A 16,466-nucleotide genomic window follows, 5' to 3' on the forward strand; every position below is an offset into this window, starting at 1 on the left:
ACAAACATGAAATTTTATTGTGAACATCTTAATTATTTCCTATTTTGTTTATAATAACCATATATCATTTAAAGTTTTTAAACATAATGAATATTTTTTTAAAGTAACGGCATCTGTTTAGCCATTTATAATCAAAAGGTAGAGAAATCTGATAAAACCAAAACTGCCTTCTTATTAGAGATGATGGAAAGGGGGTGAGGATAAACACATAATTAACTTACAATTTTATGTGGACTATGGAATGACACTCATTTTTTTTCTAAAGCACATGTTTTTGTACCTAAATTGCATATAATTCAATCTATTTTAAGGGAATACTTTTTGATATCAAGTAGATAGCTAGTGATTATATCTCAAACAATGGGCTGGCATGGCTAGCAAGGGTTTCCCTTTGCTTTGACAAATTAACAAAGGAATTTTGTTTAGATGACTGCACTGGGCATATTAAAACAACTGGTGTAAAGACAATAAAAATGTTAAGAATCTATTTAGAAGACTATGCTTCTTTTCCTATTATCATTCTTACTCTTGGGGGGAAAAACCCAGATGAAATGAAATACTGAGCTCTCAACGACCTTAACTCAATCTTTTCATCGTTCAAAGCCCAGCTCAGGTTAGGTGGCCAATTCCTGGCTCTACCTGGCAAGAGCACAGATAAAGCGCCCACAGCCTCCCAGGGTAGAAGGAGGAAGCTGGATAATATCCCCTTACCAAGAATACATGGAATGGGGGAAGAGATACCTGCACAAACAGGAATTAGTTTGTCATTAGAACAAAAAGGTATAAAGGCAGTCGTGCCTTCCCCACAGCCCCCTCTTCTCCCCTCAACAAACACACACACACACACACACACACACTTTCACTACGTAACAGTAAGGTATCTTAGAAATGCACATTTTTTTTCTTACCCAAAATTTATTAACTTAAAGGTAACAGAGACAGTAGGATTTGTGGAAAACATGAAAGAAAAAGGGAGTGATGGAATGTGGAATTAGTATATAATGTAAACAAAATAAAATAAAACTGGAAAATCTTAGGTATTTTTACTCTTTATGAAATTCTTTCATTTTGTTTTCCTTCTAAATTACTTATAGGGGTTTTTTGTCTGCTAAAGATTCAAACAGAGAAAAATATTTTTGAAAATAATCAAAATTAATTTTCAGAACTACATTATCTTTCTTTTCTTTCAAAATAAATCCAGTCTTACAGGTTATTTTTCTAATTACAAAACAATACCTGGCCAGAATATATTTAGTTTGAGAACATTTGTGACAACAGAAAGGCAGAAAAAAAAGCAGCGAAAATTACTTATATTCCCTCTAACAAAATGTAACTATTGCTAGCATTTTTGCATATATCTTTGCAGATTTTCTTCTATGTGTTTGTATTTTACTAAAAATAAGATCACATTATAAATGTTCTTTCGCAGTCTTATGTTTGCATGTCATAATATATGGTGATTGTATTTTCATTCAATGACCACAGAGTTACATTAACATTTTTAAAGACTGCAAAATATTATGCAGTATAGATGTTGTATAAATTATTTTTCTATCATCTTCATTAGAGTATAATTGCTTTACAATGGTGTGTTAGTTTCTGCTTTATAACAAAGTGAATCAGCTATACATATACATATATCCCCATATCTCCTCCCTCTTGCGTCTCCCTCCCCTCCTCCTTATCCCACCCCTCTAGGTGGTCACAAAGCACCGAGCTGATCTCCCTGTGAAACGCAAGTATCTTTATGGCAGAACAGACCATACAAATATAATGTGTGGGAGCTCTCAATGAAGTACTTCTGTAACAACAGAACCCACTAATTTAGTTACCTGAGAGTAAAATTCTTAACTAAATCATCCTGTCAGAACTATCCTGATTAGCCCAGCTTAAAAATCAAACATTTTACAGAGATGGCAGAAGATCACTGACAACTCCTGAATCACTGCATTCTAAGCCAAAGCCATCTTCTCCTTAATTTAATACAGAACTCCTTAGAATTTTATTTGAATCATTTGTGCATACCTTACATTGGTATTTAAATAAGAAAATTCCTCATGTTTTAAAAATCAGAATAATACATGTTCACTTTTTAAAAAGCCAAGGATCTAAAAAGGAAAGTCACCCACCTCTCTCTCCATCCCAGTTCTATTCTCCCAAAAACCTATCAACAATTTGATGTATCTCTTCGAATTTCTTTCTACGAATATAGTGTAGAGCTGAGCTATCTAGTACTGTAGCCACTAGCCACATGAGGCTATAAAGTACTTGAAATGTGGCTAGTCCAAACAGAGATGTGCTCTAAGTATAAATTACACACCAGATTTCAAAGACATGGCACCAAAAATATATCAATAATTTTTCATATTGACTACATGCTGAAATAATATTTTTGATAGGTTAAATATATGTTATTAAAGTTAATTTCACTTTTTACTTTTTGAATGTGGCTATCAGAAAAACTTTAATTAGATACGTAGCTCACATTATATTTCTATTGGTCAGCACTTGTACAAAGGCAAACGGTGCAGGTTTTGGAGTCAGACTTGCCTTACTGAGTACTACTCCCAACTATACCATCTACCAGCTATGTAACCTTGGACAGATGTTCTAACCTCTCTGTACCTACTTCTGACTTGTTCTGAGAATTGAATGAAATTCCTCACAAAAAGCACTTAGCACAGAGCGTGGCACATAGTAAGTACTTAATAAATATTTCCTGGCAACAAAAGAATAAAACTATAACCTAATTCTTTTAAAATCACTATATAGCACCTGTCTCTTCAGAAAAGTCTCCAGTTATACCTGTAGGTCACTACTGTGCAGAGCAGGTAGTCTCTGAAAAACAATGTATACCAAGCACTTGAATTTTCTTTTTCTCTCTCTTTCACACACACACACACAAATACACGGATCTTGAACATGTTTACTATATAGATCCTAAACGCTTTTTTTTTTTGGCCGCAACCCCACGGCATGCAGGATCTCACTTCCCCCACCAGGATTCGAACCCATGCCCCTTGCAGTGGAAGCAGAGTCTTAACCACCAGACGACCAGGGAAGTCCCATAGATCCTAAACATTTAGATCTAAAAATGTACAAAAGCAATGTGGTACGGTGAAAACCTGGAAAGAAAAAAGAACTTAAAGAAGAAAGATGGGGGAGTTCCCTGGCAGCCCAGTGGTTAGGACTCGGCGCTTTCACTGCTGGGGCCGGGTTCGATCTCTGGTGGGGGAACCAAGATCCCGCAAACCACGCTGCTCGGCCAAATAAAGAAAGAGAGAATAGGATGGGCTCTATGCGCAGTATACTAGCTATGTACCCTAGCAAAACTACTTAGCCTTTCTCTCTCAGTATCCTCATCTGTACAGCTGGGATAACACCAATCCTGCAGAATTGTTAAGATTAAATAGAATAATATATTAGAAAGAATCTACCATAGTACCTAATTCATACTAGGTACTTAATAATCACTTCCCTTCTTCTGGAAATCAAAATAAAATGCCAAAACAATTCAGACAGGCTAATAATGTTAATGCTGAAGTGCTTGCCATGCCATAACTGCTAAGTGCTTGCCATGCCATAACTGCCTGTTCATACTCTGAAGAGGTAGTTTAAAAACATGCTGGCTGTATAGTCATCCCAGGTTCCCTACATTTTATCCCTTTAACAAGCAACTGGAGAACAGAACTCTGGAAAGAACAGGGTACCACATACCCCATCCTCCCATCATCACTATCAACATAATACACGCACACGCAAACACATACCAATTTAGCTGAAAATAATCAAATTGTATTTGAAATTTTGTTTCCTATAACTATAAATGATTACATACTTTATAATTAACAGTTCTATAAATCTGGACCTCCTATATGTTTCTAAATTGGGAACAAAACTGTCCCATACCTCAGAAAACAGAACTCTTGTTTCCAGTCTACAAGGTCGTATCTCTAAGTAGCTGCTGAGAAACTAACAAGTTTTATGTATAAACAGCTTGACAGTAGGTGCAACGATAGAGCCAAAGGTGCTGTCCTTCAGATAACACACAAACACCTTAGCTTCCTATTGAAAAATCACTTCAAAACTTCTAATGCCAGCTTTAAAAAGCTAAGGATTCAGTGAAATCAATAGCCTCGTCATGTTCAAAGCTTTAAAAATTTAACAATAGGAAGTTACATTGCTTCTAAAACATGTCATACTGGCTCACGAAACCCTAGAGAAAAAATTAATCATTTTTCTAAATAGAAAACCTGTTACAAGTTACTGCATGTATATGAATTTTAAAAGAATTTGCTTCCCATAATATTGTCGCTGTTTCCCTATTCCGTACTGAATCTTTGGCAAACAGTTTTATTTGAAGAGACTTCTGTTTATGGGAGATGTAAGAAAAGCCTATCCCTTCTTTACAAAGTCTCTCAAATTTGCTTTCCCTTCAACTGCCACTGACAGTTTTCTGAAATCCAGTCCTCATTATTTCCTTCATGAAATACTATAAAAACCTCCTGGCAGTTCTTTTTGCCCCAAACTTCTTCCCACTAAAATCTGTTCAGAATGTGTTCATACATAGCTGATAGAGCATCAACTCTGTTAACTAAGTGACATAATCCTGCATATTACCCATGAAGTAGATAAAATCCAAATTTCTAACTTAAACTACAAATTATCAATATCGATATACCCAATAGGGATGAATCTCACAGACATTATGGCGAGAGAAAGGGGGAAGGCACTAAAGAATACAGAATGTGGGATTACATTTACAAGAAGTTCAAGAATAAGCAAAACTAATCAATGATGATATAAGTCAGAACAGTGATTACCCTGAGTGGGGAACTGACTGGGAAGGGTGACAGAAATGTTCTCTATCCTGATCTATGTGGTCGTTACACAAGCGTATATACATGTACAAATGCATCCAGCTATGCACTTCAGATTTGTACATTTTATACTTTACTGTATCTATTTTCTATCTCAATAAAAATAATGGAAAATCAACTAGAAGAAAACAGTTGTGAATATTTACCTGATTATGAGAAGGATAAGAACTTTCTAAGTATAAAGGTAATAGAAGAAATCAAAGGAAAAGACTGATAAAAGTATTTTCACGAAGATGACACACATGTCTCCATGTGTCTGCATTGTATGAACAAACTCTAGAACAGAGATCAGCAAACTAAGGCTTGTGCCCTATTTTTGTATGACCTTAGAGCTAAGAATGATTTTTACACTTTTTGAAGTGCTGCAAACACACACAGACACAAAGAACAACATGCAACAGAGCAAAATGTTTACTATCTGGCCCACTAAAGAAAAAATTCCCCAAGCCTTGCTCTAAAAAATAACACAAGAAACTAATAAATGCCTCACTTATAAAGGCAAGACAGAGGAATCAGAATGTGAGTAGGAACAAGATTTCTCAATGTATACCCCAATGTTATATCAATTTTCTTTTTGAACCATGTAAATGTTTTACCTATTCCAATATATGACCTATCTAAAATTATTCAAAAAATAAAAAATTTAAAACACTATTATCCCCTTGGAGATAGAGGAGGAGAATTTGGATGTATCTGATAGAATTCTAAGTGTATATACCCATTGGCCTAGTAATTACACTTCTAGGCATCTCTTAAATACCCAGACATGTACCAAAAACAAACAAAAAAACCTGTATAAGAATTCCATTAGCAACATTCTCTGTTAAAAAAAAAAAAAGTCAGAAATGATAATGCCCATACATTATGCTAAGTGAAATAAGTCAAAGAAAGACAAACATTGTATGATCTCACTTACATGTGGAATCTAAAAAAGCCAAACTCAAAGAAACAAAGAGTAGACTGGTGGCTACAGAGAGCAGACCCCAAGGGCTGGGGTGGGGGAAATGGGGAGATGCTGGTCAAAGGGTACAAACTTCCAGTCACAAGATGACTAAGTTCTGGTATCTAATATAAAGCATGGTGACTACAGTTAACAATACTGTATTGTATGCTTGAAAGATGCTAAATGAATAATCTTAAATGTTCTCAACACACACAAAAAAATGTTAATTATGTGACGTGATGGATGTGTTAACTAACCGTACTGTGGTAATCATTTCACAATATATACATATATCAAATCATCACGTTGACAATGTTATACGTCAATTATATCTCAATAAAGCTGGAAAAATAAATAAATAAATGCCCACAAATAGGAAGTACTAATTCAATAAACTCTTGTACTTCCATAATGTGGACAATGGTGCAGCAGTTAAAAAATAATGAAGCATGAAATAAGCCAGTCACAAAAGGACAAATATTGTATGATTCCATTTATATGAGGTACCTAGAGTAGTCAAATTCAGAGACAGAAAGTAGAACAGTGGCTGACAGGGGCTGGGGGAAGAAGGAATTGGAAGTTTAATACAGTTTAATAGGTTTAATAGGTACAGAGTTTCAGTTTGGGAAAATGAAAAAGTTCTGGAGATGGATGGTGGTGATGGGTGCACAACATGTGAATGTACTTAACATCACTGAATTGTACACTCAAAAATGGTTAAAATGGCAAATTTTATGTTATGAACATTTTACCACAATTTTTAAAAATTTATAATTAAAAAATGTAGAAATTAAAAATCTAAGTTCACAAGAAAAACAATGAAGCACCATTAAAAATAACAGTCTATATGCACTGACACTGAATGATCGCTTATTTAAACTCGAAAATAATTCTTTAAGTACAGTATTACAATCCCCATTTTACATGAGAAAACTGAGGTTCAAAGACACGGTGTTACTTTTTCACAGTTACACAGCTAGAAAGTAGGAACTGACAGTCACATTCAGGTTTGATTATAAAACCCACATTCGTTCCACTTTACTCTAGGCACTAGACTGAAATGGCAGAAAAATAAAATAGTTGCTTTATGCTAACATGATTCTGATTTTTTTTTCCCTTTCATTATTATCTTTAATGTCATTTAAACAGTAACTAATTTTTAACAGACTACTTTGAAAAGTACATCCTGAACGTCATACGTCTGCATTTCTGCTTCAAAGTGAATGAAGGCTAGTTTTTTGGTTCATAAAAAAGCTAACTCAGCTTATATGAATAACTAATCTATTAAGGAAATGTGGATAATTTGCTTCAAAAAACTTTTAAAATAAACAAACACGGTATTTAGCTTTTTAAAACAAAATCTTCATAACAAAATTTTCCATAAAAGTGATATATACTAAGTATAATGGGTATCTGTTTTGTTTTCAAAAGCAGTTAATCCATTAAGTAATTTTTAGAAGGTTAATTTCTATTTATTTTTTCCCAAACACTGGAAACTGTTATTTTTCTTTCTCAACGACATGATCAAGTAAGGAAAACCAAAAGGAAAAAGAAAAAAAGGAAAATTATGAATTCATAAAGAATTTCTCTTCTATAGTTAATACATATAACTAGCAATGTATAGACATACCCATAGCTAGTCAGAGTTGTTTATCCAAAATCATAGGTGCCATATGGCAAAAGTATGGAGAAATTCCCACTTTTTAAAAGTTTTTAGTTTTTTAAATCATGCAAACCATTAAAAAAATGTTCTGTATGGTTCAAGAAACCTGAAAAGCAGTCAGCTGAAGAGTAACACATCTGGATCAAGAAATAATTTCTGCAGAATTTCAAATGTTCAAAATACTTTGGGAAAGGGGGAATAATTAAGTAGGAAGATGATTATTTAGAACATTGTCAACATTCAAAAACAGTTTGACACTTAGACCAAAGAAAAGAATATATACCTCAGATAAATAACTGCAGGCACATGAAAAAATGCTCAACATCGCTAATTATTTGAGAAATGCAAATCACAACTACAATGAGGTATCACCTCATTCCGGTCAGAATGTCCATCCTCAAAAAGTCTACAAATAATAAATGCTAGAGAGGGTGTGGAGAATAAGGAACCCTCCTACACTACAGGTGGAAATGTAAACTGGTACAGCCACTATGGAGAACAGTATGGAGGTTCCTTAAAAAACTAAAAGCAGAGTTACCATATGAACCTGCGATCCCACTCCTGGGCATATATCTGGAGAAAAGCGTAATTTGAAAATCTACATGCACCCCGATGTTCATTGCAGCACTATTTACAATAGCCAAGACATGAAAACAACCTAAATGTCCATCGACAGATGAATGGATAAAGAAGATGTAGTGTATAGTATGTATGTGTGTACACACACACACACACACACACACACACACAATGGAATATTACTCAGCCGTAAAAAAAAAGAATATTGCCATTTGCAGCAACCAACATGGATGGACCTAGAGATTATCATACTAGGTGAAGTTAAGCCAGACAGAGAACGACAAATATCATATGATACTGCTTATTTGTGGAATCTTAAAAAAAAAAAAAAAAGATACAAATGAACTTATTTACAAAACAAAAATAGACCCACAGATAATAGAGCAATGCAAAAAGTTTCTAAAACCAGGGATTGTGAGACCAAAGCTATAGTTATGTGAATTTTAGACCAAGAATTTTCAAACTGTTAAATGTTGCCTTTATGTTGGAAATAAATGTCTTCAGAAACTTGGGGAAAAAAAAAAAAGGTCCACAGACATAGGAAACAAACTTATGATTACCAAAGGGGAAGTGGGGGGGGGGGAGGGATAAATTAGGAGTTTGAGGTTCACATATACATAAAACAGATAACCAACAAGGACCTACTGTATAGCACAGGGAACTATACTCAATATTCTGTGATAACCTATAAGGGAAAAGAATCTAAAAAAGTATATATATATATGCACACACACAGATATATGTATACATGTATATATGTATGTATAACTGAATCACTGTTCTGTACATGTGAAACTAACACATTATAAGTCAACTATATTTCAATAAAAACTTTTAAAAAGAAATTTAATGAGACCTCAAAAAAATTTTAAAAATACAATAAAACAAAAGTATGAAAAAAAACATTAAAAATGCAACTCAACTGAATAACTCCTGTAAACACTTTAATCTGCCTCCCTGCGCCAAGTCTCCATTCAAAACTTTATACTTAAGTCATCAGAGAAGAAAATCCTTAATATAGTGGACATGGTGAATCCCCAGCTACCTCCCAACATCTTTTCCATCACTCCTACTCCTTGTTATTAATCCTATCCACGCTGACAATTCCTTCATTGTGCTAGGGCCTTTGAAACAAGCCATTTACTCTGAATAATCAATATCTCCTTTCCTCCTGCTGCTAACTTATTAGTCCTCACCTAACCTTTACCTCTCAGCAAAATCATCACTTCCTCAAGGTAACACCACACACTCACACACACACATACTGTCTCTGTTCTCTGTACACAACTGGAGAATGACATCTAGTGTTTATGTGACCATTTATTCAATGTCTGTCTCCTCCGCTGGACGGTAAACTCCATAAGGGAGGGTCATTTTGTTTTTACTCACCATTACATCCCTTAGAATCTAGCACACTAAAAAGAGAAGCTCCACAAATAATGTGTCATATGAATAAAACAGAGTGGTCTAAAGATTCAAAGTCATTAAGAGGTACAAACAACTAGGTATAAAATAAGCAAGTTACAAGGATGTAATGTACAGTACAGGGAATATAGTCAGTATTTTATAATATCTTTATATGAAGTGTAATACATAAAAATATTGAATCACTATATTGTACACCTGAAACTAATATTTTGTAAGTCAACTATACTTCAATTAAAAAAAAAAGTGCTTGTTAAAATAACTAAATTTAAAAGTTAAAAAAAAAGTTTTAAAGCCAAAAAACCTGTCAAAATAACTATTTACATTTAAAACAAGTATAAATTTTTGATGCAAGGTATATATTTACATCCATCTAATAACCAAGGGAAATAAACAAGGTGAGGGGAAAAATTAACCTTTAAGAATCAAGCTAATGGAGAGAAACATAGCATTAAAAAATTAAAACTCAGTAATAACCACAACTTACCATTAAAAATTTTTTCTCTCTGTTTTCAGAAGTTCTAATGAAAAGCTTTAAAGTGCCCTGAACACACTAATACGTATCATCCTACACTGTCCCTTTCCTTAGTAGTTTAAACCAACTGTATAAAACAAAAATAGATGACTTCCCTGGTGGCACAGTGGTTAAGAATCCACCTGCCAATGCAGGGGACACAGGTTCGATCCCTGGTCCGGGAAGATCCCACATGCCATGGAGCAACTAAGCCCGTGCGCCACAACTACTGAGCCTGTGCTCTAGAGCCTGCGAGCCACAACTATCAAGTCTGTGTGCCACAACTACTGAAGCCTACATGCCTAGAGCCCGTGCTCCGCAACAAGAGAAGCCACTGCAATGAGAAGCCCTCGCACCACAACAAAGAGTAGCCCCCACTCGCCGCAACTAGAGAAAGCCCGCGTGCAGCAACGAAGACCTAATGTAGCCAAAAGTAAATTAATTAATTAATTAATTTTAAAAAATAGAGAAACTAAAAGATATTAATAAAAAATGGATTTTTCACACCAAAATTAAAATGAAGTAAAGAAATAAAACAAGTTTCAAACATGCTAATAAGCAAATTGCAAACATGCTAATAATAAATAAGTAAACAATTCACAAGTACTTCTTTTTTAAGTCCAAATCCAATAATGTAATTACACATTTATTAACATAATTAATCAATATCTGTTTCCACCACTAGACTAGAAGCTTCATAAAACCAGAAAATGTATTAGATTCTCCTACCCACTAAATATTTCCAGCACCCAGAACAGAAAACATTTACTATTTAATTAATGAATATTAAATAAACAAACGAACTGCATTTCTGGTGACTTTAAGACGTTTGAAGAAAATAACCTTTATAAAGAGTAATATTAAAGATAAAATTTTATTTCACACTCATATTTAATAACCTGTTGAAGATGAAAATATACCATAATTTGGAATTAAAGAATTCTCACTTTTCATAGCTTCAAAGTAATCACTTTATCCTTTTATTCTCTTCAAGTCTTTTTTATTGCCTGTAATTCTACAAAGGTTTTTTAAAAATTCTTGTTATAAATGTATCATACTGTGTTCTGTGCACTATACAATAATATATACTGTATTTCATCAATTCTAAGGTGCATATTTTCACAGTTTAACATTTTTGAAATCAATCACTATAAGAAAGCATGTTACCTAGTTTAATTGGATTTTTTCCCCTTTCTTAACAACAATATCTTTAGCCTGAATGAAATACAATAAAGTATGTATGCTCCTAACCAAATTCATTTTTCCCCTAAAGGTTAGAAAAACATATCAGATGAATATTATACAAGAGACAACAAAACCAAGGACTTTATTACATATATTAATGGTTTCAGGCCATTCTCAGGAACTTATCATCACCCGAAACTGCTCCAGCTCTGAAAATTTTAAGTCAAATATCCCTCTCCAACCACACACCTGCTTACAGCCAACATACCTGTTCCTGAACCTCATCAGGAAATAGATCCTTCCACTTTTCAGTCCTTTCCTACCTTCACTGCTACCCTATGGTAAGCTCTACCCCACTCATCAGTTCAATCACTCACACCCCAACCTTCAGTTCTCTTGCCCCCATCCTCCTGTCATACCTGCCCTATCAATACTACTTCCTTAAAGACATCCCTATCTGGATGTCCCAGGTACACATTCAAAAACTGTCCCAAACTGAACTCTTTGACTCTCTCCCAAGACTTGCTGCTCCTTCTGTATTTAACATCTCAGTGAGTAGCATCAAGAGTCATTCAATTGGCCCAGTCCAGAAACCCAGGAGTCACACTTGATTCTACCCTCTCTTTGAAACTCTCACATCAGTCACCAGAACCAGTGCAAAAAACAAACTGTCAGGAAAACAGAGGCTCCCGCCAATGTACAGACATTAGGTAACACTACTCAACATAACTGAAACTACCCCCCCACAAACATATAACCTTATTCTTTGCCTACATCCCAAACCCTTCCAGAAGGTGTCTCCAAACCTTCAACCAAGTAAAGCTACCTAGACCAGTGCTTCTCAAACTGTTATGGGCTTTTGTAAAATACAATAAAAATGAATTACTAGGCAAATGAATTTTTTAAAAGACATACATAAATACTAGCACAATATTTTAATTAAATTCAAATGACCAAAAAATTACTCAAATTTTCTAAATGCTCATTCTCAATTGCTTATAGTTATCTGTCAAGGGTCAGTAACAAAGAAAAGCACTGAACCAGACTCCACCTCTAATTTATGTTTCCTTCGTTTGCTCATTACAATATTATTAATATTATTACCATAAAGTACAGTCTTGACCTGAGCCTTAACCTAAAACTTTCTATTTTGTCAGAGAATTACTATGTTCTTGGCTCACTTCTATAGTCAAAAGAACACAAACCAACATATAGTTCTACTTATTTTCTCTCTTTGCTTTATATCCCTCTCTCCATTAAGGACTAGCTGATCTATAGTCTCTCCTTAATCCTTTTATCTCTAGTAAATAACCTGGATGATTTTCTCTCCTCTGAAATAATGGAATCCCCTCCTCTATCAATTCTGCCTTTTCAACACATGGAAAAGCAAAAATGCAGACAAATTCCACAAGAAAACTTCGAAATGCCTTTACAATCAACAAAATTACTTCTGCATAAAAACACTTTTCAATGGGTCTAATCCAGAATGGGATAAAATTCAATTAGAAAATGACAGCAACACAGCATATACTTACTATGGAATAAGCCTTCTCATATGGAGATGATACTTAATCACATTAAGTCACAATCAACAGACAAATCCACAATTCACCTTGTGAAGCTAAGCAAATCTTATTTTATTAATTATTTATTAATTTTATTTGCACAATAATGGAAAGAAAACACGGATCATAATGAAATCAATCAATTAAATAAACAACTGTACTTACGTGTTAGATGAAAGATTCCATCACAGGCACTAATATAAGATAAAAAGGCATTTCCCAGGCCTTGCCCATTGTGAGCTCCTTTCACAAGGCCAGCAATATCCACTACATTTAGAAAAGCAGGAATTTTGCTGAAAAACAAAAGATGATTTTAATATAAAATAGTACTAAGAACCTGTTTATTAACCAAATGGCTTTCCCAAACATGTTACATGAATTAATTCTTTCCTTTCTAGAACAATGTTTACTAGACTCTCAAATGAATAAAAAAAATTTAAACAAGAAATAATCTTTTAAGACATTAAGACTTTCTTACCTAGGAAAATGAAGGGAAAACATTTTAAAGCAGAATAGATGTTTTTATTGTTACTCTAAAAACTAAAACTCATATCATTAATTTTATTATACTGGCACATGCACACATACACAAAAGCAGAGAACATTTAAAGAGTATATACTGATACAAGTCAAGGTAATCATCATAGAATGAGCCAACGTACTCAACAGATACTTTGTGCCAGGAACTCGACTAAGTGCTTTACATGTATTATCATTCCAAAGTTCAAAGTTACTCTATAAGATGGGTGTTATTTATTAAACCCACTTTACAAATGAGGAAATTAAGCCATAGAGGAGTTAAGAAATCTATTGCACACAGGATCACTCAGCTAATAGTGACAAAACTGCTATTCAAATATAGGATATCTGGGTTTGCATTTAATCACCATATAGGTTTTATAGCCCCAAAATGCATGTAATGATGTGAACCAATTGTCAGCATAGTAATAACGTAGTTGTTAACAACAGCAACAGAATTAGACACAGTAAAGTAACAGTTAACACAAATTAGAAAACAAGAAAACCAGTCAGCCATGTAGAAATGGAGATTAAAGCGTATGAGTAAATTAAGCTACTTTCAATGTCATATGACAAAGGTGTACGGTATACGCATTTATGTATCCCTTGTCAATTTTCAGAGTATTCATTTTTCAGAATGTCAATTTTATTACATGATAAAATACAACATAAAAGTTCCACAAAATGCTTTCCTATTATCTGCATGGAAAATGAGTCCTTTTAAAATAATTGTTCTATAAAAAATTTTTATACAAATAGGAATTACTTCATAACTGGTACCAGCAAATCCACAGAAAACATACATAAGATGGGGTTAAGTTTCTGGTGACTACTGTGGTTGCCTCTCCAGCATCCTTTGCCCCTTCTCTTGATGACTACATTGACTGTCATTTGGCTAGCCATACCTCCCCAGTGTAGCCCGGAGCTTTGAAAAAGCTGGCTCTACACCTAACTCTAGAAGGGGGCATGTAGCTTGGGCCTATACTAAGCAGCTTAATTTCATCCCCTAGGCACAATTAATGATTCTAGGACCTCTGCCTTGCCCCATTTGCCTAGAAAGACTTAAGGAGAGATTTGCCAGAGAGGGTTAAGAGGGTTCTTGAATAGAAGATCATCAGTTCTCTGACAGGGCTTCTAGAAGCAAACCCCTCTTCCTTCACTCTGAACATGGATGAGAAAGTATACAGTTCCAAGATTTGAGAGTTCCAAATGATTTGGTCATTTGAGATGACCAAAGGGGAAGGCAATCTTATGATCAAGCTGATAAAGTAAGTAAAATGGAGAGGGGAACGAAGCCAGATCCTTGATGACACAACTGAGGTGCTGAAACCAACACAAAATACCATGCTACCTGTTACTAACTCAATAAATCAATTTTTAAATCCATATGTTAGGTGCAACCAAACTCATCTAAATAATATAACTTCTAACAACTAAAACATATCACCCATACGATAAATATAAAGTACAGTAGCATAGATACGAGAGGAAAGGCCCTTAAGTTGAAGTAAGAAGCCTTGGGTTCTAGCCCTGGTTGACATTAACTATCTGTGTGACCTTGAGCAAATCATTTCACCTTTCTGGGCTTCCGTTTCCTTTTATAAGGAAACCAGATAAAGGTTCTGTTTTCTAATGAAAATGAGTTTTCTAGGTTCTGTTTTCTAATGAAAATGAGTTTCTTAATTCTGATTCTTGATTTAAGGCCAGGATAAAGATTTAAACCATTAATACCATATCTCAAAAAATAAAAACTTGAGCCCTAATTCAAAGATTTTTTATACACTGTACCAATGATTTTAAGACTACTTTACGTTTTTAGACCTTATGAAACTTTCTTGAGATTAAAATAAGGTTAAAAATCTTTTTAATCACTATGATATAATGAACACAGAATACCAAAAACATTTATAAGTCTTTCTTCAATAGAAACAAATGAAAATGATGAGGAGGATTTTTCTTCCATCAAAAAAACAAACAAAAAACCTGGAAACTTGCAATATAATAGATAAGTCTGGGGTAGCAAGAAGAAAAACTATGAATTACTGTCAATTCTTCCTTATTTGCTTGACTACAAAGAGGCCAAAATTAAGTTATGGAAAAAATGAAGATGGGTTCCCATTCAACTTTTGTATTTCCATAAAGGCGTTTAATCAGTTTACCAGTAAAGCAAGAGAAATTTTGAGAAATTAATTCCCTCACTGCCTAAAATTTCAATAAATTTGAAGTCCATGAGCTTTATTATTATTATTTTTTTTTAAATAACATTTATTTATTTATTTATTTATTTATTTATTTATTTGGTTGCATTGGGTCTTAGTTGTGGCAGGCGGGCTCCTTAGCTGCAGCTCACGGGCTCCTTAGTTGCGGCTCGCCTGCTCCTTAGTTGTGGCACATGTGTCCCTTAGTTGCGGAAGGCGGGCTCCTTAGTTGCAGTAGGCGGGCTCCTTAATTGTGGCATGCGAACTCTTAGTTGCGGCATGCATGTGGGATCTAGTTCCCTGACCAGGGAGCAAACCCAGGCCCCCTGCATTGGGAGCTCGGAGCCTTAACCACTGCGCCACCAGGGAAGTCCCTCCAAGAGCTTTATTATTGTTGTTGTTCTCTTCATGTCTCTGGAAAATTTCAGCAATGTCACATGACCACACAGCCCCTCAGTGGCAAAGGCCCACACAAGGAGAGAGTTAGAGTGGGCAGAGAAGGCAGCACAACAGCAGCTGGGGCCTGGACAAGGAAGGCATCTGGGCAGGACAGCAGCCCAGCAATAGGCAGGGCCCAAGCCAGGAGAGTGTCCAAACTGGGCAACAACCTGGTGGGTTCAAGAGATTTGCAACATATACAGGGATTGAGCAAATAAGCACATTATTGGGACAACTGGAGAAATCTAAATGGAATCTGTGAATTAGATGATAATATTAGATCATTGTCAATGTCCTGATTATGATGGTTTACTGTGGTTATGTAGGCGAGTGTCTATACTTAGCAAATACAAACTGAAGAATTAAAGTGCAATGTGGCATCATGTCTGCAAGTTATTTTCAAAGGTTCAGAGAAATTTGAGTGAAAGGCATACAAACATTCTACATATAATTTTGCAGCTTTTATATAAAACTGAAATCATTTAAAAATAAAAAGTTTTTAAAAAGGATTCAGAAGTCAGCTTGAGGAGCCAATTTGAGGGATATAATTTGAGCTA

General features: G+C 34.7%; 1 protein-coding gene across 2 annotated transcripts in view; it reads right to left on the reverse strand.

Annotated features, from left to right (window-relative positions):
• The window catches only part of OLA1 (Obg like ATPase 1), a 169,871-nt gene that overhangs the window by 127,345 nt on the left and 26,060 nt on the right, over positions 1–16,466 (reverse strand). For both annotated transcript variants that reach the window (XM_061202153.1, XM_061202162.1), the window contains one exon: positions 12,920–13,047. In XM_061202153.1, coding sequence (XP_061058136.1) covers positions 12,920–13,047 — 128 coding nt within the window. The remainder of the gene's footprint in view (positions 1–12,919; positions 13,048–16,466) is intronic.

The sequence above is a fragment of the Eubalaena glacialis genome, chromosome 1 (assembly GCF_028564815.1).
Source record: "Eubalaena glacialis isolate mEubGla1 chromosome 1, mEubGla1.1.hap2.+ XY, whole genome shotgun sequence".
NCBI lineage: Eukaryota > Metazoa > Chordata > Mammalia > Artiodactyla > Balaenidae > Eubalaena > Eubalaena glacialis.